This window comes from Typha latifolia, chromosome 11 (genome assembly GCF_019914945.1).
Source record: "Typha latifolia isolate L0001 chromosome 11, TyphaL0001v2, whole genome shotgun sequence".
NCBI classification, from domain to species: Eukaryota; Viridiplantae; Streptophyta; class Magnoliopsida; order Poales; family Typhaceae; genus Typha; species Typha latifolia.
In genome coordinates, this window is record NC_133096.1 from 10,965,613 (window position 1) to 10,992,694 (window position 27,082).

At 40.7% G+C, this 27,082-nt stretch overlaps 7 protein-coding genes and 1 long non-coding RNA gene across 22 annotated transcripts; 5 read left to right on the top strand and 3 right to left on the bottom strand.

Moving 5' to 3' along the window:
* Window positions 1-624: 624 nt before the first annotated feature.
* LOC140797988 (peptide deformylase 1A, chloroplastic) lies at window positions 625-3,819 on the bottom strand. Of its 2 annotated transcripts, XM_073151705.1 has the most exons (5): window positions 3,226-3,819; window positions 2,081-2,170; window positions 1,890-1,957; window positions 1,074-1,476; window positions 625-932 (listed from the first exon to the last, which is right to left on the bottom strand). In XM_073151705.1, exons 1-4 carry the CDS (start codon window positions 3,631-3,633, stop codon window positions 1,236-1,238), a joined length of 807 nt encoding a protein of 268 aa, XP_073007806.1. In that variant the 5' UTR covers window positions 3,634-3,819; the 3' UTR covers window positions 625-932; window positions 1,074-1,235. The 2 variants fall into 2 exon arrangements, with proteins under 2 accessions (XP_073007806.1, XP_073007807.1); XM_073151706.1 differs by lacking the exon at window positions 1,890-1,957 and having other exon boundaries at window positions 2,081-2,178; window positions 3,226-3,802.
* An 813-nt stretch (window positions 3,820-4,632) lies between these two features.
* Window positions 4,633-9,313, top strand: LOC140797906 (mediator of RNA polymerase II transcription subunit 17). 3 transcript variants are annotated; one of them, XM_073151598.1, is made up of 8 exons: window positions 4,633-4,888; window positions 4,994-5,186; window positions 5,546-5,659; window positions 6,554-6,639; window positions 6,708-7,101; window positions 7,167-7,616; window positions 7,712-8,032; window positions 8,820-9,313. In XM_073151598.1, the coding sequence occupies exons 1-8, from the start codon at window positions 4,800-4,802 to the stop codon at window positions 9,138-9,140; spliced, it is 1,968 nt and encodes a 655-aa protein (XP_073007699.1). In that variant the 5' UTR covers window positions 4,633-4,799; the 3' UTR covers window positions 9,141-9,313. The 3 variants fall into 3 exon arrangements, with proteins under 3 accessions (XP_073007699.1, XP_073007698.1, XP_073007700.1); XM_073151597.1 differs by having other exon boundaries at window positions 4,699-5,186; XM_073151599.1 differs by lacking the exon at window positions 4,633-4,888 and having other exon boundaries at window positions 5,048-5,186; window positions 5,534-5,659.
* A 719-nt stretch (window positions 9,314-10,032) lies between these two features.
* On the top strand, window positions 10,033-10,651 carry LOC140797912 (uncharacterized). 2 transcript variants are annotated; one of them, XR_012110745.1, is made up of 3 exons: window positions 10,033-10,135; window positions 10,260-10,324; window positions 10,398-10,651. It is a non-coding gene; the product is annotated as an uncharacterized lncRNA (long non-coding RNA). The 2 variants fall into 2 exon arrangements; XR_012110746.1 differs by having other exon boundaries at window positions 10,073-10,149.
* A 204-nt stretch (window positions 10,652-10,855) lies between these two features.
* LOC140797909 (chaperone protein dnaJ 49-like) lies at window positions 10,856-14,185 on the top strand. 5 transcript variants are annotated; one of them, XR_012110743.1, is made up of 4 exons: window positions 11,092-11,231; window positions 11,317-12,529; window positions 12,638-12,765; window positions 13,879-14,185. XR_012110743.1 is itself a non-coding variant. In XM_073151608.1 (3 exons), the coding sequence occupies exon 2, from the start codon at window positions 11,332-11,334 to the stop codon at window positions 12,412-12,414; it is 1,083 nt and encodes a 360-aa protein (XP_073007709.1). In that variant the 5' UTR covers window positions 11,092-11,231; window positions 11,317-11,331; the 3' UTR covers window positions 12,415-12,429; window positions 13,879-14,185. The 5 variants fall into 5 exon arrangements, 2 of the variants coding, with proteins under 2 accessions (XP_073007709.1, XP_073007710.1); XR_012110744.1 differs by having other exon boundaries at window positions 11,317-12,429; XR_012110742.1 differs by having other exon boundaries at window positions 10,856-11,231; window positions 11,317-12,765.
* A 396-nt stretch (window positions 14,186-14,581) lies between these two features.
* LOC140797910 (chaperone protein dnaJ 49-like) lies at window positions 14,582-18,486 on the top strand. The gene is made up of 2 exons (XM_073151610.1): window positions 14,582-15,892; window positions 18,169-18,486. Exon 1 carries the CDS (start codon window positions 14,810-14,812, stop codon window positions 15,875-15,877), a length of 1,068 nt encoding a protein of 355 aa, XP_073007711.1. The 5' UTR covers window positions 14,582-14,809; the 3' UTR covers window positions 15,878-15,892; window positions 18,169-18,486.
* Window positions 18,487-18,701: 215 nt separating this feature from the next.
* On the top strand, window positions 18,702-22,360 carry LOC140797907 (actin-related protein 6). Of its 7 annotated transcripts, none has more exons than XM_073151601.1 (8): window positions 18,705-19,620; window positions 19,854-20,070; window positions 20,144-20,207; window positions 21,214-21,298; window positions 21,446-21,496; window positions 21,577-21,639; window positions 21,724-21,903; window positions 22,097-22,360. In XM_073151601.1, the coding sequence occupies exons 1-7, from the start codon at window positions 18,821-18,823 to the stop codon at window positions 21,851-21,853; spliced, it is 1,410 nt and encodes a 469-aa protein (XP_073007702.1). In that variant the 5' UTR covers window positions 18,705-18,820; the 3' UTR covers window positions 21,854-21,903; window positions 22,097-22,360. The 7 variants fall into 7 exon arrangements, with proteins under 7 accessions (XP_073007705.1, XP_073007706.1, XP_073007707.1 ...); XM_073151603.1 differs by having other exon boundaries at window positions 19,857-20,070; XM_073151600.1 differs by having other exon boundaries at window positions 18,708-19,620; window positions 21,724-21,928.
* Window positions 22,361-22,697: 337 nt separating this feature from the next.
* On the bottom strand, window positions 22,698-23,856 carry LOC140797911 (protein LURP-one-related 5-like). Its single transcript, XM_073151611.1, has 2 exons — window positions 23,517-23,856; window positions 22,698-23,352 (listed from the first exon to the last, which is right to left on the bottom strand). The coding sequence occupies exons 1-2, from the start codon at window positions 23,748-23,750 to the stop codon at window positions 22,891-22,893; spliced, it is 696 nt and encodes a 231-aa protein (XP_073007712.1). The 5' UTR covers window positions 23,751-23,856; the 3' UTR covers window positions 22,698-22,890.
* Window positions 23,857-25,243: 1,387 nt separating this feature from the next.
* LOC140797124 (cucumber peeling cupredoxin) lies at window positions 25,244-26,746 on the bottom strand. The gene is made up of 2 exons (XM_073150387.1): window positions 26,032-26,746; window positions 25,244-25,913 (listed from the first exon to the last, which is right to left on the bottom strand). The coding sequence occupies exons 1-2, from the start codon at window positions 26,240-26,242 to the stop codon at window positions 25,510-25,512; spliced, it is 615 nt and encodes a 204-aa protein (XP_073006488.1). The 5' UTR covers window positions 26,243-26,746; the 3' UTR covers window positions 25,244-25,509.
* Window positions 26,747-27,082: the final 336 nt, after the last annotated feature.

Consider the following 27,082-nt stretch of genomic DNA (forward strand, 5'->3'; position numbering starts at 1 on the left):
GCGAGCGGGAGAACGGAACCCTTGGTCCACAAGTAAAGATGATCGCTGGAGCGCAACTGTGAGAGAGAGAGAGAGAGAGAGAGAGAGAGAGAGAGAGAGAGACCAGCTCACAAGTACATGTCGACCGTGGTATCCGACTTAGAGGGCTGGAATCTATATTGGTCCAGGTGAGAAACTTTATTTTGATCCAATTATTATCGATTAGGAATTCTTTAGTTGATTCATTTTTTAAGTCCGTGTCAAAATCCATGTGGGATACGGACAGTTTATTCTTTCAAATTTCAGCGTATAATAAGGGGTTCAATATTTTAATTATTACCATAACATTTGTAGATACAATTATCAGCGCAAAATTAGGATATTAATCAACTATTAACTACCATTATCAACTTCTAATTCCACTTCAGAATCTTGTTGTAAGACTATTGTCATTTGACTCATCACAAATTGCTTCTGTGTTCCTATCATTCCTTACTCGGTTAATATCACTATCCATTACATCACCTACCATGCCTCCAGCAAAGAATTGATCAGTGGCAACATTCATGGTGGTTATATCAGTTTCACTGATACACACACATACCCATGCTGTCAAAATTTATTACTCCAAATGGGAAAAAAGAATGAAGATGCCAACACTAGTACTTTTGGGATATCCAGATTAGTTTCAGGCCTCAATTGTGAGACGTTTGGCACCATCCACCACAAGAAATTGACCAGTGTAGAATTATAACTCTCAGTGTTGAAATAATGATTTCAACAGGTTCAATTCAGATTTTCATACAAAACAGCAGCTTTGGGCACTGGTAAATGGCTGCAATAACTCAAGTGATAATGCAACTATCCAACATAAAACCGGCTATAGATGCTTCAATTTGGATGACAATGTAGGAACATTCCTGCTCATTACCTTTACAACAAACCAAATGCCCCTATATGAGAATAAAAAAGCAACAACAATATTAGGGAGGACATCCATGCAGACAAAAAGGAACAAACACAGGCTTGATTTGTAGAAATTAAGCATCTGATAGATTAAACACATTATTAAGTGTCGATGAGAAAAAGATTACCTTGCAAGAACTTCCCCTAGTACCATAAACCTCCTGTAGGCCACTGTAGGCCTCTCCATTGAGGAAAAACTACCATCATTGACTGAAATCATGTTCTTGAACTTTTCATGAGATTACGCTTGATTCGGCATATATATTCTCTTGGCAAGCAAAAGATTTCAACTATTGAGCACCCAATTTGGGAATTCCGGTTGGTAGAGGCAAATCCAAATTCTGAACAGTCCTGAATGTCCTTGGCATCATTTTGTCAACATATAATGTGCCATCCAGGTGATCGCATTCATGCTGTAAAATGCGTGCCTGCCAACCACTAGCTTCTATCTTGATGGGACGCCCATCACGGCCCAAACCTGAGACCTCAACCTCAAGGTACCGTTCAACAACCGCTCTAAATCCATCAACACTGAGATAGGAGGATTAGTATGATAATCTGCTTCACACTGCTTTGTCATATATGCAAGGGCAAACTAGAGCCAAGTATAAGAATGAATATAGTAGCTATCTGTTAGAAAAGAAGTTAATGTGGCAAACTTATTCCAGTATAAGATCAAGCTTAGTGAGAGGAATACTATAATAGAGATAAATAAACCTTAGAGGTGTAGTAACACTTTTAACATGGCAGTAACAAACTTTTCAAATTGCAATTAAAGTAACCTAGAAGGATAAAATTGACTTTCAGGAAGAACTGAGGTAGATAAGAAATATAAGTTGGAAAGAATAACATCAAACAACAATTATTTGTGGTTATACAATTTGACTGTTCTGCATTCGGGCCACTGAAATCTTGGAACAAAAGGAGCTAATTTTTCAAATTACCTCAAGCATCCCTCAAAGAAAAGTGCAGTTTTGTCACTTCTCTTTTTAAGCGTTGGGTTCAGAAGGACCTGTCTCAGATAAAAGTTACAAATGACAGATATATCTGGAAGAATTAAAAGAGAGAATTCAACTTATGAAGCAGTGAAGCACATAAAAGTGATACTTTAATACATACTTTTTGGCATACTTACCAGAAGATCAAAGGGGCGTCGATCTTGTGCTTCAATTTCATTTTTTGGGGCATAACCGATGTATTCCTTAGTATCTTCCAGAACAATAATCTGCAAAACTAAGATCAACAAGATTAGGAAGCTTGCAATTAAAGATTTTTATATTCTATGAGATGATTGAATATTAATTAGTAGAGAAAGTTATAGCTGGCCATGTTCTTTGGATAATATAAACGAAGTTACAGACTCAAAATTAAACAAAATCATTTAAATATTCTGGAAGCATAGTAAAAACCTACAAGATCCAATTTCATGACAAATACCTCTATTTTGAATAAAAAAGGTTAATCTTTGTTGGTCATCCTCTCCTATCTTGCACAGCAGCTTTTCTTACAGTTTTAAAGGTTGCTGATCCAGATTAGAACCTAGAATTCCAGCGAATCAAATCAGATTACCGTATGGCGAAGCTACTGAATGGGACCATATGAAGTTTACCCAATTTTCAGATTCGATTACCGACTTCCCAAGCCTTGGCGGTCAAAGTTAGTGATGGATATTCCAACAATACATTGTAAATGTATAACCTCCTTTATTATGGAAAATTCTTTCTTATACCATTTTGAGTCATAGAAAGCCAAAGAAAATTTCATGTCCAATAATGTAGCTCAATTGTTTGTCATTTTAGCTAGCAACTCATATTGGAATCTGATAGAACATAAAATATAAAAACAATAAGCTTTTAAACAGTTTGGCTGGGGAGTTAAAAAGTTTTTAGAGCAGTCGGTCTTTCAGACTGTCTACTCAACTTCAAACCTTTGCATTAGATGAAAAGGTTGCAAGGCAAGATGGCACAGTTCTGAAACTCAAATGTCATTTGAAGTTAATAAGATTACATAGAAGATGTGGAAAAGGAAGTGAAGTTGATTTGAGCAGCATTCTCTATCATATGGTTATCAATATACATATTAGTGATATAACATTATAGATGAATTGTTTGCGTTAACACACTCTTGCTTATCTTCAAACTTTCGTCTGATGGATGCTATAACATGCGAATCTTATGCAACCAATACACCCAGAGAGGCCGCATTGGGGATAAACGATATTCCATCATCAAGCTACTGAAAAAGAAAAAGCAAGTGAGCAGAATGAGAGTCAAGCGAAACCTTTAACGGGATACCGATCTGGGGAGCAGCCAAACCCACACCAGGGGCATTCCTCATGACAGCGATCATATCTTCTATTATCTTCTCTATCTTCTCCGACCCGATCTCCTTGATGCAGACTTCTCGGGCGGGTTCGTGGAGCACGGGATCCCCCGCCTTGACGATCTCCGGTAGGTCTGCCTTCTTAGACCGAAAGCCCGAGAACCAGCCGGCGGAGACCCTCGACGACCTCGAGGAGCTGCCTCTCTGTCCTCCGTTGGAGAAGCGCCTCACCTCCGCGGCACGGGATCCGATCGGGAGCTCGTGAAGGGCCGTGGTTGGGCATCGGGGAGGGCGAAGAATAGTCTTCGAGTTACCGAGGAGGATTTTGGGGCCCGACAGTGGGAAGAGACGGTGGATTGTCTCCATCGACTTCTCTCACACCCTCGCTCTCGCTGCCGCTGCTCGTTGTGGTTTTCCAGATTGGAACGAGGGATTCTAGAGTTTCACTCGGCACTCACTCAGCACTCGGCACTCGGCAGTGCCACTGCCACTGCCACAAAGGGATTAGATTTAGAAATTAGACGATCCACCTCCATCATCAGTACCCACCCCATCACCCACTACCAGTGACCCAAATCAGACACGAGACGGACGATCTGCAGGGTAGTTAGCTGAGGCCCAAGTCCAAGCCCAATTGTGGAAGCATTCAAAAGGCCGAGAATATATTATAGCCCAAGTTTATAATTTCTGGCTGCCCAGGTCGTGTTTGGACATGCAATCCACGGGCTATGTTTTTACCTTTCTTATCTTTTTTCTAGTTATTTAATACATATATTTTTCTCTTTTTAAGATGATCGGTGGAGCGTTTTGGCGCAAAAAATCTATGTGATTTTGGATTTTATAAGTTCAAATTTTCATTTTTTTCTGCAGAATCATCCAATTATATTATTTTTGAGACTAATTTATTTTTATTCTATTTTTGGATTTAGAAAGCATTTAATGTTATATGAAAGGTTAAAAATAATATTTCTTTGCGAAGAAAATTGTATATATTTTTTTAATTTTAAATAAATTACATATATTTTTTTATTTTCTCTTATTAAATTTATTATTATCATCTTTATAAATTATATATGAGTTTATACCCCTAATATAATCAACTTACTGAAGGACTAAAAAACTTTTCTTCTTTATTTTGCACGAAAAATACTACACACGTGGTTCGCGGAAAAAGCTAGGGTCGACTTCACATAAACGTATTTTTTTTTTATATTTCTCAACCAAATAATAAAAATTAAAAAAATTATCTACCGACATTTTCTATCTCACGAAGTATTGGAAAGCAATAATTTTTATTTTTTGATTCCCTATAATCTTTCAATTTCCAAGATCACTTCACATTTCACACTTCCCCGACAACCAAACACGCCAAATTTCTCGTGTGTTGTGGAAACTATTCAGAAAAATAAAAATAAAAATCCGATGCAAACGAAAAGCACAACTTTTACAGCTACGACAACTCACTACCTATAACATTAGGAGCTCGAGCTGCGACTCTTCAAGGTTTAGGGTTTCCGATCTGATCGACCTCAATGCAGGGAAGCATGCGGATCGATCTCGACAAGCTCCCTATCAAGCGCCTCGACGCCATTGATGAGCTTGGAAACGAGCAATTTCCCCCGTATTCGCTGAATTCTCTACGATCTCCCGTTCTCTCTATCTCTTTCGATTTCTCTTTTCTTCGGATTGCTTTATCTGATCTGATCTGTTTTGGTTACTTCTGCAGCGATACCAGCAATGAGGAGCAGCGTCTTACGATGATTCGGCGCATTGACTTCTCCTCCGTAGTAGAAAAGGATGCGAAGAAGGCGAAGACCAACTCCAAAGAGGCAGCGCAAACTTGGCCTTGGCAGAGCCTGGTGGAGAACCTTCAAGTCGCTCACCAGGAGCTATCCGTCATCATCGACCTTATCAACACGGTACGTTTTTTCTCTTTCACTCTCTTGATGCCCTCACCGCTGGATTTAGGAATTAGTTGTCATGGAGGATGAAAAAGGGTGATTTTTGCTTGTTATTTGGGGATATAAGAATGTGTCACTTCGCTAATTGATTCAACCTTGTGCTTTCTTTCTATACATTACGTTGTGGGACTCTATATTTGCTCAAGTTGCTTCCTTTCCTTCTCCATGATTGGAATACCAGCTGGTTTTGCTATACTTATGGCTTATTGGCTGGTTTTTATCAATATTTTTTCTTTTAGCTTTTGTAAATTCTCTATACGGGGATTCAATGAAATGAACCTGCACTCATTTCCTTTTTCTTGAAGATAATGATGTAGGTTGAAGCAAATGATGCTGTAGCAGTGGCTGGAATGCAAAGACCAAAGCAGTTACCTAATGAAGCTCTCGCTGATCTTGCAGTGTCTGCTGCAACTAAACTTCAGCGTCTTCGGGTAATCTCTTTGCTTAAAAATCATTGAAGTGGTACCTAAATGTCTCGTAGTTTCTATTATTTGTATTTTCTGATTATGTTGAATATTCAATGTAAGTATTGGATTGACGAATAATACATATAGTGCTGCATATATATTGAAGCATACTTGTATTTATAGTAATTAGTTGTCAAACTGCAATTTTGTGAATGCCCACTTAGTACTCCAAATATGTAGCATATTTGTTAGTAATAATCTGTAACAACTTGTATCCTTGGGTATCTCCATGGGTAAGGCTTATGAGTATGTTCCTGTAGTGGTCAGAGTGCCTTGAGGTTTTTCTTCTGGATGCACAGAGAATTCTATTGTACTTATTTGACAAATACATGGTTAAATCTGGCATTTAAATATCATTACGTACTGAATTCAGTCAGATATTAAGGTTAGGTGTGCTGGTAATGATGACTGCTTTTCTTTTTGCCTTTGACTTCCACTTTAAAACAGCATATTGTGAGGGCAATCTAGCTAAATTCCATCCCATGATGTTGTTACATGTTTGTTTTGCTCTGAAAAGCAACAGATGGCGGCATACTAGCATCTCGGAGCTACATGTCCATATTCACCTATCTAGATGGCCCTTTCAGATCTTGTTTGTGAAAATTGCACAATCTGTCATTACATGAACTAGGGAAAGGTGCCATAGCATGAAGCCAAGCTCTGGACAATTTTTTAGTGCTAACTCGCACCTCCATATTTCTGGGTATCTGTGCCTTCCAGTACTTATTTGTGTTAAAGAAGGACAAGTTTGTGGTGGGGATCAACATTGTGCTTTGTGTTACTTTCTGCTTATCTTCTTGGTTGAGCTACACCGCTAACAATTAGGCTCATTTGCATTTTGTTTTGTCTGTTATTCAGCATCTTGGGCGATACTTTAAACAATCTTCTAGAGCAATGGAGCAGCAGGTTTCAAGGGGCGCTAGATTCTATGGATCACTAATCAGGTATGCCTTAGCAGGAGAGAACTTCATTTTAGCAGCAGATTTAAAAGTAACCTGTAATGAACTGATAGGCTGCAGCAGAACTGGAAAGTGAAACGGCAACGTCTGGTGGCAATTGGCCCAGGCAGTGAGGGTTTCACCTTTGATCTATTGGACAATACTCTATCGGATTTGACAGCAGTATCTCGCTCATCAACTATGTCGACAGTTCGTATAGATCATGATTCTGCAGGCATTTTGGCTATACAAATACCTCAAAAATCATGCCATTCTTTATGCCTTAAATTTCTTGGGGTTGATTCAAATTTCAAAAGTAGCAATTTGAGCAAAAAGAATGCATGTGGCTTAGGCGAGGTATCTCGAGCAACTAAGAAGGAAGCTTTGACTGATGAAGATGTCAATGAATGTGTCAAAAATACACATTCTATTCTTCGTGAGATTCATCAGTCAATATTTGAGGAACAGGTATATTAGATATCATGCATCCTTTTCTTTGTGATTTATGACTAATTTGATTGTCTTAATTTTAGGTTTTCGATATGGTGAACCGCGAAACATATAGCTCTGCACAAGGTATAAATGTGACTGGGATGCGAGAAGACTTTTTACAGCTAGCAATTGGTCAAGAAAATTCTTTATGTATATGCCTCATGCCCTCTGGAAAAGAAGATGACCCTCAAATGATCCAAGGAAATATTTACGATGAGGAAAGTATATTTTCTAATTCTAAGCTGGCTGTTGTTGAGGAGAAACATGATTCTTGTAAGAAGAATTTGTTGGGAGTTCCTAATCCAGTCGGGCTAGAAATTTATTTGCTATATATTTTTCATGATGATGTCCTTACAAGAGCAAAAGAAAGACATCATTCTCAGGCCCCTGGTCAGCCTGCAGGTGGTGGTTATGGTCTATTGAGTCATTTCTGCTTGACAGTCTCTCATAGGACTTTTTCCAACAAAGTGCTGTCAGAACTAGAATGTCTGGTATTGAATCATCCTTGTTTCATACACCGCGTCAAACAGAAAAAATGAGAATGTAACTGAAGTTTGGTAGTGAGAATTCGTTTCTGTGTATGCAGGTGAGCAGGGTTCCATATCTTCAGCTACTCACTCATCCTACCTGGCATTCTCGCACATCATCGTGGTCTCTCTGTTTGAAGGTTCCTCAACCAGTTCTTCATGCTGGTCGGCTAACGAAACTTTCAGACAATCAGGATGTGAAATACAAAATCAGATCTCAGTTCTACACGAAGATTGTCTTGAAGGATGATCAAATTAATGTAAGCGGTGAAGCTGCTCCTAGCATCATCGGTTCATTTACTGGCACTGCATCTGATCTGTCCTTGATAAACAGTTATGGCTGTGACTTAGAAGATCTCCCTATGATTCTTCTTCAGCAGGTATCTTCTGATTATCTTCGTAATAACTGTTTTCATAGAATAAAACAGCTTGGTTTAGTGATTGGATTTGGAACATTTATGCCAATAGATGATGTCATTCCGCAATATTACTGCATCCTTCCATCGAAATATTTTGAACCACCCAATTCTAAGGGATGAATTTGTGATATAGTTCCTATGCTGCAAAAGTTCATCCAATTCTATGACAGACATTTTCAGCTCAAATCAATAGTTTGTGAAGGAAGTTATGACATGGGAAATATGTTGATTCTAATTGCTGGAATCATGGATCTTTCTAATTCTTTCGAGCACAATTCCTTGTCAGAGATAATACCATTATCTCCATCGAGTGTGATAAACAATAAGGGTGTTACTTTACTACAAAGTCATATGTGAAAACACACTGTTTTTAAAAAAATTATGTTAATCTCTACTATGCAACAATCATAAAGATGTAAACCATATGTGAAGTTTGGTGAATCATACTTCAGCCTGTAGTCAACATAATTTTGTGATGTGACTGAGATAATCTATAATTTTGGGATTGTCTCCAATCCTGATGTATTTTCCCGAAGGAGTACAGTATGCTTCTACAATACTCCATAAAATAGTGCATCTGGAGTAGACCATTCCAAGCTGACATGCAGATAGAGTTGGACTTGGTCTTACATTATGAGTAATATTTTAAATGAATAAAACGAAAGTTCAAACCAGATTCTTTTTTTCCATCAGAAATTATTGACTACAGAATTTTAGATCATAACCATACATCTATCTTTTATCTCAGGTTGCCAGTCAGGTTATTCACTGGCTCCATGAGGAAGCTTCAGTGATTGGAATGAATGCTAGCAGAGATTTCCTGTGTCTATACTTTGATTTGGACCAAGGTGACACGCTTGGCCTAGTGGCTCATGTGGACCCTGAAGATGTGCACGGTTGCATTTCATGGTGGGTGGTGATGGATGATCAATCATTGGAGGAGGGGAAGCTTTCAACTGACAATAGTGAGTCCGAGAATCGTAAATTTCTGGGATATTTGTCCCTTGAAGCATTATATTCCACATTGATGGATCTAGTCAGCTTGTGTAGTGTGGGAGACAACCATTGACTGATATGTTTCATAGTAGCTTGTCAACTAGCTTAGAGAAGGGCTGATCGATTGATTATGTAAGCATCAAAGTTGTGAATCAATATATAGGATGACAACATCAGCTCATGGATTGGCATTTTTTGAAGTTCTTGTGACATAAATTTTATGTTTTAGTGGCTTAGTTTGGACAATTTGCGACCGGTGTATGTGCAGATATAGTTGTTTTTATTTTCTTATGACGTATTTGCAAGGTAGTCTCTTAGTTTTGCATAGCAGTCGTCAACCTGCTTTCTTGTAACTAACAAATTTGCAGCCGGTCCGTAGTCACCTGATTGCTAGTGTTTTTTTGTTGTTGATAATATTGGTTAATGGCTGAAAATGCAGGCTGTGTACCAGGAATGCGTGACAAACATCTCAATGGTGATGATTTGTATTGTATATTGTTATTATTATTATTTTTGTTATTTCTAAAATTTTTTTCTCTAGTTTTAGTTATAGTTACAGAGAGTGTAATTAAACTGCAGATTAGATAGGTCATAGGGTAAGTTTTATGTACCTTGAGCCTTAGGAGGGTGTGTGCAGTGTGCTCCCTACTTGGACTATACTCTTCATTTTGACCCTTCGGAGAAGCTCAGAATCTGAGTGGAACCGAACTCAACTCAACCCAGCTTGAATTGAGTTTGACGGCGCTGGCGCAAAGCAACCACATTGGAAGTGGTGGGATTAGGAATCGTGACCTTCTCGAACCACACAGATACAGGCGTGGTGTTTTTCTAATCCTACGGTCATGATACATCGACTTAATCCGAAGGCCGGGTCGGCGAGGATTCCTTCCCTCCTCCTCAATGTTAGACCTTAAATTTATGAGCATTATAGACTTCCAGTTATTTTCTTTGTTCGCTTTCTTGCACTAAAAAGTGCTATTTCTTCATCCTTGTTGAATTTATCAGCTATAGCAACTGTTGTAACTATCGCGGAGATTTTGAAGAACAATGGACTAGCCGTTGAGAAGAGTGAGATACGTCCAGTAAAATCTCTTCTTTTTAGATTATAAGATGTGTTATTTTCCTTCCCATCTTAATTTGGTTTGTCAGCTTGTTAAGGTTATAATCAATTTCTATTGCAACCTTGTTACAGAGATCATGACATCAACAGTTGACATGAGAGATGAATCAAGAGGACGGTCTGTCCAAAAGGCAAAGGTTCGATTAATTTTTCATTCACTTTCGAAAGCTGTTTTCTTTTTACCTACTGATGACAAATTGCTCTCTCCAGACTGAGATATTACTGGGGACGACAGAAAACTTTGATGAATTGATGGCTGCTGCAGCGGAAGAAAGAGATGTAGGTGGTGAAGAGGAGCAAAGCTGAAGGTTTATCTAGTATCTTCTGGTTGTATTGCAGTTTAGCACTGAAACCATAAGATGAAGTATATGTAGGTTATTTTTTTTAATAGCTATCGCTGTAGGCTTTGAGCCCGCTTTGAAGTCACTATATGTTAGTGTACTTTGTGAATTTAGAAGATACAGAAACATCTACTGTTGTTTGTCTTTCTGCCTTGCCTGGGCTGGTTAATTTTTATTGTTGGTAATATCTGTGAATGAGCTGTGGCGAGTTTGCACTAGTCGAGGTCTGAGTTTGTTTCTGCGATGGTTACTTTCTTGCAATAACAATATGTAAGGGAGAGGAGAGAGGAGATCATCTTCAGCACCCAAAAAGAGCCAATACCATCTAAGGCTTGACTATGTTTGTTTCCATCAGTTGTAGTTAAGGGCTGCAGCAAAAAATTGTGCGGGGGCAAGGAGATTAAAAAAAACATGAGCCAAGAATACTACGCAGGCCAAAAAAATTACAGAAGACTGCGTTAGCCGACTTTGGTGAATGGGTGATGTAACCTCCCTCCAATTAGAGAAGGGGTTGCAAAGATGGATGGCGTGGATCACTTGTTTGACATTATGGACGGCCATACCGCATTGATAAGAATCTGTGTCTCGAATCCCCTGGGAAAAGGGAAGAGGAGAGAGAGAAAGAGAGAGGAAAGCGTCCTTCTTCCTTCCTTCTCCTCCAGCTACTCTAGCGTAGCAAATCAATTCGTCATCCGTTTCGAAGGTCAGTAAGTCCGACTCCTTTACGATGATCGATGGTATCGGTTTTTGATGTTTTTGTTTCTTATCATCTTTAATCTATTGTTTAGGCTCGGACGAACGAGATGGAGGGGAACAAGGACGAGGCAATTAAATGTGTGAGGATTGGACAAGAGGCCTTGGGGTCGGGGGATCGTCCCCGTGCCCTCAAATTCTTATCCAAAGCTCGCCGCCTCGACCCCACCCTCCCCATCGATGACCTTCTCTCGACGGCTTCTGGTCAGGGAGGTTCTCAAAGTTCCCCATCTCCATACGATTCTGCTGCTTCCTCCGATGGCCCTCAGCCTGAGATGCCGAACAAAGGCTCTTTGTCCTCTTCCTCCACCACAGCCCCCGCAAAATCAAGGTCTTCTCCGGATGGGCCGTCGGGATCCTACACGGGGGAGCAGGCAGCGATCGTGAGGCAGATTAAGAAGCAGAAGGATTACTACCAGATCCTAGGGTTGGACAAAGGATGCACAGTTGATGACGTCCGGAAGGCCTACCGCAAACTCTCCTTGAAGGTTCATCCCGACAAGAACAAGGCACCTGGCGCCGAGGAAGCCTTCAAGGTCGTTTCCAAAGCCTTCCGATGTCTCAGCGATGAGGAGAGCAGAAAAAGGTACGACCTTGTTGGGACGGACGAACCCTCCTACAGCAGAGCTCCGACAAGGCGTAGATCGCATGGCTTCGATGGCTTCTATGAAGCTGACGTCGACGCCGACGAGATCTTTAGGAACTTCTTCTTTGGTGGAATGGCCCCTGCGACCACATTCCATTTCAGGACGGGAAATACGGGCGCTCATGGAATGCGAGATTCTGGCAATTCCAACCTCCGGATGTTCATTCAAATCCTGCCTTTCATCATCTTGCTCCTGTTGAACTTTCTCCCATCTCCTGATCCCGTTTATGTTCTTTCGCGCTCATATCCTTATGACCACAAGCTTGAGACCCCAAGAGGTGTTAACTACTTTGTTAAGTCGGCAAAGTTCGAAGAGGAATATCCAGAACAGAGTTCAGAGCGCATTGCTTTGGAGAAACGTGTCGAGAGGGAGTATGTTGGACTCCTGACACAGAATTGCAGGCTTGAGTTGCAGAGGCGACAGTGGGGACTGTCTTACCAGACACCGCATTGTGACAGGCTTCAGAAATTTGACACGACAGCTTAACCTCTTCAACTCAAGGTGTGATTTGATTTGGCCAATCATTTGAGCTGACTGTTCTGTGCTTCTTGGTCTATCTATCTCTAATGTCTACAACTGGATAAATAATGTCTCTCTGTGTGTAAGTTCGTGAACTTATAACATCGGAAGTATTTCATTTTCTTCATGAGAAAAAGTGAACTTTGAGGATCTGGAGAAGTTATCTAAGTTGAGCATTAACGATTTTCAGGGTCTTGGAAAGGAGACCTGAAACCCTATACCCCTATAAGATTTCCAGTACAGAAACCTTGATCTTCATCCGTTTTTGCACAACTTGGATTTTAATTTTTCTTGGTGATCTTGGAAGGAGACCCAGAGGTAAAGAAGAAAAGGGTCACTAATTTCTATCTTTTGTGTTGCTTTGTATCGTTTTTCTGTTTTTCTAGGATAATATGCTTAAATCCTCATTCTAGTCTGACTTCATCAAGTGTTTTTCGCTTCTTGTGCCAAGTTTACTCTGGTCTTGATTAGTCATGCTTTTGTAAATTACATCCTTAATGAATAAACTTTTATATGACCTTGTAATCCACTAACAAGTTTGCATGGTTCATCGTTCTTGGATAAATGATGGATCTCGAAATGCTCGATCATGTTCCTGTACTCCTTTAGCTATGTTATGAAATTTGACATGCAATGACCACTCTCCTCCTTTATTCGCCAATTTTTAGGTTATTCAAAGTTTATATTCTTTTCACTAGTGGCCATCAGCTTTTAGATAATGCCGTGCGTCTGATGATTTCTAATCATATATTTGACCAGTTTGATGGAATTGGTTACTTTTGTTCCTTGTCATGTAATACATTGTGTAACCACATTATCCACAGATATAGTGCCTCATTGAATATGGGGAAGTAACATGAATATGTATAACCTGTCTCTACTCCCCACTATCTGGCAAGGATACTTGTGTTGCCATCCTTAACCGTCTTCTTGCTGTGTTGACAACTTTCAAGTGTTTTTTGATGCATGATAAGGTGTCGACGTGTCATCTATGCCATTCTTTGAGAAAGGTTCGGAAAATTTGCTGTCTCACTGTGACTCAATTCTTATTTACTTACTTGCTTGCCCTCTCCAAGTCTCTTGCTATCTTATCGAGCTGTTGTACCCTACGCTTATATTTTGCCGTTGTCTAGAGAGCATCAAACCAAAGGATTTGTTGGAGTAAATGAAGAATATTATTGCTCATCATTTGGAGCTTGTCTTCATCAATTTTTTATTTGGAATATGAAGAATAAACTGAATGGGAAAATTCTATGTAATTGAGCCATGCATGCTGAAAGGCTCAAAGTAGGTATTTCCATGGTGGTAACAAATAATTCTTCATGTTTTTTTAGTATTGATTGCAAGTTATTCTACTTGTCTCGAGTTGTTTCAGATTAGAGTTGGTTACTTAATTTTTATTGACCATCTTATGGTCTTGTTCCCTTGCAGACTGACAAGAAGTATGTTGATTTCAACTCCCAGATATCGAATATGCCTGGCTGAGTGTATGAAGAACTTGCTCCAGGAAAGAAGTGCTTTTACTCTGTACCACTAGTTTTTAACTTCCTCTGATCAGATTTCAGGTTCTCGACTTTTATATTATAGCTCTTCCATCAAGGGATATGCTCCTTTAAGCTTCTAGGATTTAGTATTTACATATTTTATGTCATTTGGTATAAGCTTGAACTTGTTTGATGGAAAAAGGAAAACAGAAAAATAAAAAAAATAAAAAACAGATATTTCATTGCATAAGAAAGATTCATAGTGATGTGAAGCCAGACTGTTCATTTGTTGCAAAAATGATGATGCTGAACGAGTGAACGGGATAAAGAAATTCCGGTAGCGGAGGATTTCAGCACAGAATAGCATCTCAGTGGAGTCGGGGAGTTTGTCGCTGGACGTCCTAGACAAAGCATTGTTTCTTTGTTAATGTATATTACCTGATTACCCGTCGAAAAGTAAACCAAAGACTTTGTCAAGAAAGAGAAGAAAGAAAAAAAAAAAAAAGAGAGTAACTAATTCGTATTTAAAAGATAAGTAAGTAAATAAATAAATAAATAAATAATTCGTATAGTGGAATCAATTGAACGGAGAGCCTTCAGCCTTGTAGGACAAGGATTTTACTCTGACCGTCGGGGACGCGAGATGGACGAATTGGATCTAATTGGACGGCTTTATCGGATGGCCTCGTTCGATCTCGTCCCTTCCTCACTTCTCTTCGATCTTTCGCCGAGCTTCAAGGTTGAATGTTGAAGCCCCTCGGGGAAGGGATAAAAAGTCGTATTCTTCTTTGATCTCCTCCTCCTCCTCCTCGAAAAGTCATAGCTTAGCAAAATCCATTCGGGCCATCTTCCTCTTCGATCGCCCGGATTCGAGTCAGATGGATGGGAACAAGGACGAGGCAGTCAAATGTGTAAGGATTGGAAAAGATGCCTTGGGGTCGGGCGATCGTGCCCGTGCCCTCAAATTCTTCTCCAAAGCTCGCCGCCTCGATCCCACCCTCCCCATCGATGATCTCCTCTCGACGGCTTCTGCCGACGGAGAGTCTCAAAACCCCTCGTCTCCAGACGATTGTGCTGCTCCCTCCGACGGTCCCCAGCCGGAGATGCCGGCCGAAGGCTCTTCCTTCGCCTCGGCTGCATCAACTGCCAAGGCTAGGACTTCGCCGAGATCCTATACAGAGGAGCAGGCCTCGATAGTGAGGCAGATTAAGAAGCAGAAGGATTACTACCAGATCCTAGGATTGGAAAAAGGATGCACCGTCGAGGACGTCCGCAAGGCCTACCGCAAGCTCTCTCTGAAAGTTCATCCCGATAAGAACCAGGCACCTGGCGCTGAGGAATCATTCAAGGCCGTCTCCAAAGCTTTCCAATGTCTCAGCGATGATGAGAGCAGAAAAAGGTATGACCTTGTTGGGACGGACGAGCCCTCCTATGGCAGAGCACCTACAAGGCATAGATCGCATGGCTTCGATGGGTTTCACGATGCTGACTTTGACGCCGACGAGATCTTTAGGAACTTCTTCTTTAGTGGAATGCCCCCTGCAACCACGTTCCATTTCAGGACCGGGAATATGGGTGCTCGTGGGATGCGGGAGTCCGGCAATTCCAACCTCCGAATGCTCATTCAGATCTTGCCTGTCCTCATCTTGCTCCTACTGAACTTTCTCCCATCTTCTGATCCCATTTATTCTCTGTCACGTTCATATCCTTATGAGCATAAGCTCCAGACTCCAAGGGGTGTTAATTACTTTGTCAAGCCTTCTAAGTTTGAAGAAGATTATCCAAGGCAGAGTCCGGAGCGCATTGCTTTGGAGCAGCGTGTTGAGAGGGAGTATGTTGGAATTCTGACCCAGAATTGCAGGGCTGAGTTGCAGAGGCGGCAGTTTGGACTATCATACCAGACACCATACTGCGATATGCTTCAGAAATTTGACACAGAAGCTTAGCCTCATCAATTCAAGGTTCAAGTCCATTTGGCGTCTTTTGCCTTACTTCTTATTTTTACTTTTATGCTTTTGTGATTTAATAAAGTTTGGTATATGGTTTAAACAACATGCTGTAGTATGGTTTAAATCATTTATCCTGTGATTGACTTCATTATGTTCGTGTGCTCTTCCCGATCTCTTGGCACTTGGGGTGCTGGTTATTGAGTGCTATAGTTTCTGTTAGCTATGCTTTTAGATTCATATCCATGAAAATTGTTCTGCCTATGAGTTTCTTGTCAATGTTTTTTGTTTCTTTTCTCCTTTTTCCTTTACATGCAAACAAGAAAGTGGAAAATAATAGTAGAGTTGGAGAAAGGAGACTTCTATAGTTAGAAGTAAGATCTTCCGGAAAACTCAAATTCTCTTATAAATGATAGGCAAATTACTCTGTTATCAGGAAATGCTTTTCAAGAGGTTTTAGTGGAAAATTTCAACTACTATGAAGCTCAACTGTAGGAAAAGGAAAATCAATTAATCAATTACTACTTTGTCCAATTCACTAGGAAAATTTTCTTTACCATTAAGGTATTTCTTTTTGTCATTAAGGTGCTTTAATGATAAAAAGAAAGTTGTCCTCCAGTGGCAGTTGAATACATTATGGTTATCACTTATCACTTCCAATATTCACTAGCAGCTTATCATGGTGGTTTTGCAGTTCACTAATGTAACAGTTATACCAGGAAGTATGACTATGTCTCATAAGTCATAACAGAAAAAACGAGCTTGATATAATCTTTTAGCAAGTAGGCAACTCTAATTAAAATTTTACAGAGCTCTTTGATGACCGAGAATTGAATTATATCTGGACTGGAATTGATCTTAGTTTTCCGTTTTCTGGCAGATGATAAGTTAATGGAAAGTCTAGTTGTGCCGGACTTATATGGCGGAACTTGTATGACTGTCCTTTTAGCTGCTTAAAAGTTCTGACCTATATCCGTTTTTTCCTTTCATCATATTCTCTTTCACTAATCATTCCTTGTACTAATAAAACTGCACTATCTACAGATTTCTTAATTATCTTCTTCCAACATATAAAGCAATATAAATGTACCTGTAGCAGTGGTGTTTTACTGTTCTTTGTGCCTAGTCAAGCTATTCACACATGATGATTTAAATTTTATATGACTGCTGAATTGGCTAATCAGTTTTAAAGTCTTAGCGGCGATTCTTAGGTTTATATTTTCACATTTGGTGCTAGCAATTTTTTTTCATAAATTTGCCTTTCTTGTACACGCATATTTTTCTTAAACTGATATATCTTCCAGTTCTGGATCATTGCTTAGTGCAAGCGTAGGCACGTGAATCTAATGATCCTTACTGCTGAACAGTCATTCTTTAAAGATAAGTTGCTTCTCATCAAAAGTTTGAAACTAATGGGATGATATCATGGCCTGAACTGAGCATCTTTAGCATTGCAATTTATTATCTGGTGCATGCCATTAGCCCTTTACATGATTTTCTTCAAAAAGCTGATCACATTAGTCCTGCTATCAAGTTCAATGGCAGTAAGAATTGTAAAAATGTCTAGCTCTCCACTGGTTAGTGCCTCATACAAATACTATTCTTGATCAATCGAAATACTTTCATCTCAAAGAGGAATTGACTGCCTTCCAAGCACTCCTGCCTTTCTGAAGGAATTGAGGAACTTCGTTCTACTCGCCAGTGAAATCTTTCAGAATTGACCTTGCAAAGTATATAGTCGTGTGCTTCTTGAAGAAGTGGCAACATAATGGGGGCACCTCCGCCAAAGCTACCTTTTCCAAACTTTGAGCATAGTCATGAAAATTGTCTCATTGTCACCTGAATTATTTAGGTCTTCTGCTCTTCTTAAGTTTATCTCACTACCTTATGATGATTTGTGCATCCTATTCATTAACTAATTAAGATCTTTGTTAAGATGAAATATGCAGTCATGAAATAGATGACCTGATCAATATATGAAACTTGTGTATGATCATCCTCATCAATGGAATAACAACATCATATGAACTGAGTGCATAAATTTTGGGGCCATGTTTTGCATAATGGTTTAGGCAACTTATGATGAAAGGCTGAAACATCTTATAGGCGGTTAGCATAGAATCTGTATAGTAATGGATAATTCCGGTGTTGACACAATTTCCCTTTGCTGCATGAGTACTGGTTTGCAGCACATAGAAGGCTATGGTGTCAAATGTGTTTTTAAAGTATTTGACAGCTGCAAATGTTCTTTTGCATATCTAGTTTGAATGACTTTGATCATTCTCTTGCAGGTTGACAAGCAATATATTGTGTTCCTACTATTCAATACCGGGGGCTGGCTGGGAGTCCTATAAGTTGCCCCATTTGCTACAAATTTGAATTCTCTTAAAGCCTGGAAAATTAACTCGGCAGGAAAGAAGTGGTTCTATTCTTGAGTTTTAGTCAGTCTAGATATATGGTTTCTTATATTTCAAAACTCCACTGAGAGAAAGACTATGTTTTCAAAGCTAGTAGGAGCTCAGGGATTGCCAGTTTGTCTGCATATACTACGTTGTGGCACTTGAGTGATCTTATATTTGAATTGATTAATGGATATAAATTAGTAGATATATTTTTGAGTTTTTGTTATTATGGCTTGGCTACGTTTGCTTTAACCACCCAACTTCTTGCATTGAGGGTTTGCAACCAGCATATTCTTATAAAAGAAGAGCTGGTTTTTTTTTTAATCACCTTCAGCAGAAAAAGTTAGTAGGAGGCACGTTGGTTGCTGTTGAGTAGAATCCTTCTACACGTACAACATTAAAATTTAAAATTGATTTGGTATTCTAGTATCTTCTGTAGGATTTAGTTAATTTGGTATTCTAGTATCAACAAAATACAAATACACTTCGGAAGGGTTGAAACAAATTATTTTTGCCGAAAAGAATAAAATAAAACGCAGTTATGGACATAAGCCGGTGTAGTGGTGCTGTGTTAGACTTAGCGAGGAAAGTGAATCAGGCCGAACCCAGAGATCAGCTGCGTGTCCGGCGGGGGAGAATGTCGAGCAGCGTGGTGGTGTTGGACAACGGGGGCGGGCTGCTAAAGGCCGGTTTCGGCGGGGACAGGGACCCCACTGCCGTCGTCCCCAACTGCCTAGGTAGGAGTTCCTCTTCATCCTCTTCCTCCAAGAAATGGTTGGTCGCCGATCAGCTGCAGGCCGAGGACGCCGACTTGACGAGCGTATCCGTCCGGCGTCCCATGGACCGGGGATACCTGATAAACCCGGATGTGGAGCGGGAGGTGTGGGATCGGGTGCTCCGCTCCCTTCTCCGGGTGGATCCAACCCGCTCCTCCCTCCTCCTGGTCGAGCCCCTCTTCAACCCTCCCGCCCTCCAGCGTGCTGCCGACGAGCTCGTCTTCGAAGACTTTGGCTTCCGCTCCCTCTGCGTAGCCGATCCCCCTTCCCTCGTCCACCTCTACGAGGCCAGCCGCCGTCCCCCAGAGGCCGCCCGAGCGCAGTGCAGCCTCGTCGTCGATTGCGGCTTCTCTTTCACCCACGCCGCTCCCGTCCTTCACAATTTCACACTCAATTACGCGGTGCGCAGGATGGACCTCGGCGGGAAGGCCCTCACCAACTACCTCAAGGAGCTCATCTCCTATCGCTCTCTCAACGTCATGGACGAGACCCTCCTCATCGACCACGCCAAGGAGAAGCTCTGCTTCGTCTCTCTCGACGTCTCCCGCGACCTACGCCTCGCCAGGTGACATATATCCTCGCCATTTCTTCAGTCGTCATGGCAATACAAGTTATCGAGAAAAACCTCTATAGCATTATCAGACTCTGTTTGCTAGTTGGTGTTTCTAGAGATGATCCTATTGGCTTTTCATTTTTTTTCATGACATTGAAACAGGACTGCGAATATTTATCTGCCTTTGTGTGTTGCCTTTTCTTCTATCGTATTTTCTGACTGCATTTACTTCGATTGTTCTGTAGTAGATCTGGAACGGACAACCCTTTCAGATGCACATATGTTTTACCTGATGGTGTGACACATACAAAGGGTTATATAAAAGACTTGAGTGAAGCACAAAGGTTTCTATCTTTACCAGATGGATGCTCAAATCCACAGTCAAGCCTTCATGAAGTTGTACATAGCCGGGGTGATACAGATAAAACAGAAGATCGAAGGAGAATTGATTTGACTAAAAATGTAACATCCAAACTTTCTTCTGTGCAAGACGTCGCAGTTATTTTTGAAATCTTACGAGGTCTTCTTCTTGCAGGAATTTAAGTTGACCAACGAGCGCTTCCTTGTACCTGAGATGCTTTTCCATCCTGCTGATTTGGGTTTGTCTCCTGTTGACCATTTGAATTGCAGACAATACTCATTTAGGTAGCTGTTTTGCATCATACACTTAGATGTCAAGTGACTTTGTTATAATCGCACTCATTTGGAAAGGGCTGAGAAGAAAGTGCTCACAAATCATGGAACGGAGGAGCTGCATTTTTGCAATCATGATATTCAAGGAAAACCATCTTCTCAAAAGTAGACTCCAATATTCCTGGAATATTGTAACCATAGAAAACAGGCGTGCCCAATCACAAGCACCTCTTCCTCTTCCATCAACACTCTCTTCAGCTCTTCCCTTAGTGAAAGAGATAGCATGTGTTGGAGACAGAGCATACCGGTGGCTATGCCACTGATAGTTATATCAGATGTGCCTTCTTGGTTTGCGGCCTTTTAGATGAAAGTGTGAGGTTGACATTATTTTAGTACTCTTCAAATAGAAACAATTGCTAAATTTGTTCATGAATAATTGCTTTCCACCTTGCAAGTGATGTATATTGTATTGGAGGGTTGCAGTTGAGAGGATAGCTCCATAGGAGTTTATATGCTGGGTTTAAGTCTTACATTGTAAGGATAACAAGCAAGTTGTGGTTTCAGGTTTGTTATTTAGTGACCTTGAGAAATCAAGAAAGAATTTAATGCATATAAAGACTGCAAAGTTTTGTTCCTGGCTACGCATCTATGAGAGATATTGAGAACTTGAACAACAATCCTATAGTCACTGCCTTGTTGTTTGCAAATATTACACATTCCCTTTAAGACAATCAACCTTCTCTCTGTAATTGCAGGTTTCTTATCTTGGTACTGCAAATTCTAAGTTATAATCACTTAATTGGTTTCTGCTTGCTACGTTGTAAATTGAGTTATAGGTTTCTTAAAATGAATGTCCAGTTAGCTATTGAAGCTCAACAACTCGCCAGCAAATTGTTTCCTCTTAGTAGGCATGATTGTAGCTGATTTGGCTTCGTTTAAATGCTTAATGGAAACATTGTATGACCTCGGCAGGCATGAATCAGGCTGGACTAGCTGAATGCATCGTTCGTGCAGTCAATTCATGCCATCCATATCTTCACCCCGTACTTTTTGAGAGGTATTTCTTCTTCACCCCACTTTTTGAGAGGTATTTTTCTTTGTTACACATTATCTGCAAGAAATTTTCTATCTTGTGTTGATTACACATTATTTGAGTTTCTGGTTTTGTCTTGATTGACCCTCTATTTTGTTTGAATGCTTGCAGCATCATATTGACCGGCGGAAGCACAATGTTCCCTAGATTTGCAGAAAGACTGTAAACTGTTATGTGCTCTGTATTATTTTGACATCAGGAAGAATGATTATCTTCTTTGACATTTACCATTTTGTATGCAGAGAAAGCGAGCTTCAGCCTCTTGTGCGTGACAATTATCAAGTGAAGATAACTACTCAGGAGAAGTATAAAGCCTTTTCCAGGGTTAACTTTGCTTCACTGAATTTTCTTCTTTGCTATTGACTCATGTATACCTGGTAATTATCCAGTCCTATTCTGGGTGTGTGGAGGGGTGGCTCACTTTTAGCATCAAGCCCTGATTTTGAATCGATGTGCATTACAAAGTTAGAGTATGAGGAGATTGGATCAGCCCGATGTCGCAGACGTTTTCTCCACTGAGTTTCTTTCAGGATTCATCTGTTTTATCTCTCTCCAGCAGCAAATACTTAGTTGAGTGGTGGAAACTTTTTTACGGTAGGCAGAAGAGTCACTAGGCACCAGAGAAATTTATTTTATTCTAATAATTTTAGTTAGTTAACATAGTCTGGTCTTTAATTTTATATAGCTTAAAAGATCTTCCTAGCTTGTATGAAATCTGATATCCTTAAAGTCTGCTAATGTGTCTCATGAAATATGAATCAGGGAGGAGTCGCAGTGGTCCTCAAGAGGAGATCAGTCTCATGCCACCTTTCAGCCCATAGGTACAAAAAGGATGATAATTCATCATTGTGTTTATAGTGAATTAGCATGTAAACCTACTTCATGTAGAATAATTTATCCTAGCTTAGGCTGCATTCGGGAGCACCATATATGATTCTATCAAAAAAAAAGCTGATAGTATGTATACTTATTTCTGCACATCCTTCATTCTACTTCTTTATGGATAAGAAATAACGTACGCATAAATACTCTCTAGATATTGCAATATCTGATGCGAGAATTAAATATTTGAAGTATATTCCACCCAAAAATATTTTTCATGTCTGTCCGTAGGAAACAGAACCGCAAAAATTCCCTCAAAACAGAACAACAATTTTTTTTGTGTTTGAATCGAATGCATTCACAACTAAGTCCAATGGAGCTGCTGCATGTCTATAAAAATACTTCCCCATCTTCTCTCTCTATTTTTCAAGATAAATGACCTGCTTCGTGAATGTCAATTTGTGTTTAGTATCAAACATATGAAATCAAAAATGCCAGACACAATGAAGCAACTAGCTTGCACTGTTGCCCTTCTCTACCATTGGTTTAATCATTAGCAACCCTCATCATGGCAGCCAGCAATTCCATTTAATGTCTCAGATATAGCTTATAGGTGTCCACATAACTCAGCAAAAACATTGTTCATTGAAGTTTGACAACTTGGAAGGAAAAAAATACACCAAGTTATTTTCTAACAATGCCATTCCAAGTTGTAACCTAGGAGTTTGTGGGCGTCAGTCGTCAGCGTTGATAGCTGAACCGGCGTTATGGTGTTCTTCAAGCGGAGTGGAAGCGGAGTAGTCTTGGTCGTCGCCTTCATCGTCGCCAGTGATCTGGTCGAGGACAAGAACGAGGCCCATGGCGAAGGCAGCGTCAAAACGCGGCGTAAGAGTGAGGGAGAAAACGTCCTTTCCCATGACCACGTGGGTGCAGGCATCCACCTTTCGCTGGATCACTGCAACCACCACCTCCCCTTCTACCCCCTCGTACAGCATCCGACAGCAGCGGTGGGCGAAGCAACCCTCGATCCGGTAATCTGCCTCCCCGGTCGCAGGATCAACTCCCTGGTGCACCTCCGCTGTCACGCTGCCCCGATCGCCGCCGAAGATGGATGACCTCCTCACAGTGAAGAGTGGCTTCTGGCCCTCGTTCCTTTCACCCAAGAACCCCTCCCACCTTTGGTGTAGGCTTGGCCACTGTTTATTTTTATTTATTTTCCAAGGATCGATCTTTTACGGTAAGGGATATATATATGGATGGCAGAAGAAAATATGAAAGAACTAGGGGAAAAGAAGAAAATTTAAGATTAAACTAGAATAGTTGATAGTGATGGAGGATGTAAATAAATGAAAGGCGGAACCTTGCGGCGGAGGGTGAGTATGGCAGCGCCATGAGGATCCATGAGGACGAGCTGCTGCTGTTCGGCCAAGGCAGGAGCCCGGTGGGCGTAGGTGTCCACCCGGAACACGAGGTCTCCACTCTGGTGGTCGAATGCCGCGAACCCATCACCCGGATAGAACACTGAAGTCTTCCGCACCGTCAGTTCCCGTTCCCCCTCCGCGCAGTACTCCTCTCCCACCACCACCAAACCCATCACTTGGAAAGTTGGAGATCAGGGTGGAGATGGAGAACGAGGAATAATATTATTAATAATAGAGAGAGATATATTTTTTTTAAAAAAAGAAAAAGAGTCAGGTACGGAGAATTCCGATGCACGTGATGGTAGGAAGAAAAGCCGGCTGGGGTTACTATTCTACATGATTTCTATTTAGTAAACCTATATCTCCCTCTACTTTCATCTAATTAAGCGAACAATCCTTCACCACCACACACGTCATATAAATCGAAATTGGACCTATCTACACTTGTATCTTTCATTAATGGTCCTGCTACGTCCGGCGGTTAACTGATTGTTATCCAGTTTTCTAATAATCCACACAACACGGGATGGACTGTAAACCGCGACCACGAGTAAAGTCAATATTAATGTCCCTCGTTTATCACCACCGCTGCGTCACCTCTCATTTTATTTGTTCATTAGGCGACCACTCCACAATCATCATCTAAGTTCACTTCCCTCCGACCTTGCTCTTGCATTAAATGTCACCGCCTAAATTAGCTTTATCTTTACATTTCTTTCCTTATGCCTATGTGCAGACCTACGTGTCTGCTTTCTTGTCCATATACATCAATATCTAATACATTTTGTCTTCAGAATAATGAGCTATTCCGATATGGAGAACTAATAAATGGTTCTCCTTCCCACACTTTTCAGATAATTACATGATATAATTCAGTTGTGTAACCAGTACTTTTTTTTTCTTTTTTTTATGTACTGGTTAAGTGCAAAAAATTATTTTACCCTGTATTTGCATTTCCATTCTTATCAAAAGAAATTACAAATCTATAATGCTCTAATTTATTTGCTATACATATTCGTTGATCGGTGCATAAGAAAAGATTAGTCATGAATTAACTTTAATAATGACAAATTATTATCTTTAGAAATGACAACTATTAAGTTTCACACTTTCAGATATTTATGTTGGTATAGAACTACTGATATCTTTGGGAGAGAAAACTATCCGGTTTGCTTGTTGCAAGATGAAACTACTGATCACCTTTTTTTTCATTGCCGTGTTGCTACCATACTTTGGGATTTTGTGAAAAAGCACGTGGCTTAGATATTAGTATATTGGGATAGCTGGGCTTGCGGTACTTGGGCTCGATGAGGAGAAAGGTCCTCCGTCTAGGGACAGAGCATGGCTCAGGGCTTCGATTACTGTCACTTTTTGACTGAAATTATCGAAATCGGGTAGCTTTTAACAAGGATAGATAAAAACATTGATTAGGTTTGGTCGAACTTATAAATTCTGTATCTTTGGATCTTCTCATTAAGTGGGAACCACCTCCTTTGAAAAATATATACTAATGGCTCTTTCAAGAGAAGACATCAAATTTTTTTACCGTACAATTTTTACTTAATTATAATTGTACGTGAGACACGAGAGTTTTCTTTCTGATTTTCTGCAGTTTTTAGCCCTACAGAGCTTTTTATAATAGTGAAAGATAGTTTATGAAAGATAGTTTATAGAATCATTCTTTTTCATTAAAGAAAAACTCATACAATCTTTCTTTTAATAAGGACAACTCATGCATTCTACTTCGTCAAATTAACAATGATGTAAGATCAGATTTTCACCCTCGACACTGGAATTATTCACTCGTCCTTATCTGTTCATGAGCAGAAAATAGACCCTCCCGCTCAAAACAGACATACACCTACCCAGACAACGCGAAGGAAGTAGAAAAAAAAAAAAACCGGCCCGTCTAGATTCCTTTAATTAGTGCCGCTAGATCAAGACGATGACCGCGAAGAGAAACGCCACCACCGTGAAGGAGAAACGGCACCGGAGCAACGACGAGGCGGAAGTGCTCGGTCCGGCTTCTGCAGCGCCTGGTGAAGTTGGTCCGGCCGGTGAGTTTGGTGCGCCACCACTTCCAGCAGTGGGGGATGGGGACGACGCGGCGGTGGGGCTGCTGGTAGAAGAGGAGGCGACGGTGATGGCGAGCTTCTGGCCGAATGAGCAGTGGCTGCCGATGCCACATATGTAGTAGTGGATGCCCGGTGAGCTAATGGTAACGGTGGCGGGGCCGTTGGCCATAGTAGTACCCAGCTGTTGCTTGGAAGAACACCCATCGTACCCAGACTTGGGGACTGGTATAACGTTGTGAATCCCAGTTGGAAAATTAAACACTGCAATACGTACAGGGAAACAAATTAATCAAATAATTTAGCAGCGAAGAAGCACCATTATCATCATCATCATCATATATATATATTGGAACGTAGTGAGATATATATATGTATATACCGAGCGTGTCGCCCACTGCGAAGGTCTGCGAGGATGACCAATCGGAGTAAAAGGTAGTGGCGGACGGTATGGTCCAATTAGTGGCGCCTCCCACAACATGTCTTGTTGATGCCGCGGCCACCGAGCCCTCCAGTATAATGTTGATTGCCGCCATGGTTACCACCACTCCGATCCATGATGACAAATACACCCTCACTTCTCCTACACCCATCGATCCTTGGAATCAATTATACTGTGATCTGCAGGTCACCCCTTACCTTTCCTGATCCTCTCAGTCCGGCCCTCTCCCTCCTCACCCTTGTGAAAATATATTATGCCTCAAATTGCTCCTTGCTTTCTGGTCCGATATTCTGATATATATATATAACTATCTAGCAATGCCGACTACAAAAGACTTTATCAATATAAAGCCAATGTACAGTCTGGAATTTTGTCACCGTAGATGGGCGGGTGGGTGGGTGGGTGGGCCTGCAAGTCTGTAAATCCTACCGATTGTTGCATGCCGTGAAGAAGAGGTGGGAACCGACCGAGGGCTTTACGAAGACAGGCCAATTAAGAAATTTGGGGAGTTGCCAAATCATGTTATTCAAGACCCCAAAACTTATTAATTAGGACACCCTGTGTCTGGACCCGACACCAAATGCGGACGGGCACAATATTGTTTGTTAGGCTGCAATGTGGATATAACGCAAGACTTTCTTGATCTTCCGTAAGTAGACCCTAAGCCTAGTGCTCTGTCGTCTTTATCATCATCAATAATGGCCATTCCTCCTAAATCACAAACTTCTGTATGCACCCAACCCCACCTTGTTAAATTCCATATTAAACCGGTCATTTCTAGAAGACTCGATATCTAACCGCACGTTAGTTGACGTGATGCACATTTCTATCTTTTGTAGTCGCGAGTCCTCAAACCGACGACTACTCGGCGGTGGACCTCTTACGTCGCGTCTTTGACTGACCGGGATGGACAGCGGACCGAAAGAAGCGCTCATCTGGAAGGTTAAGCAGAAAAAGTCTATCCAACATTTGCCGTACCCACTTTGGAATT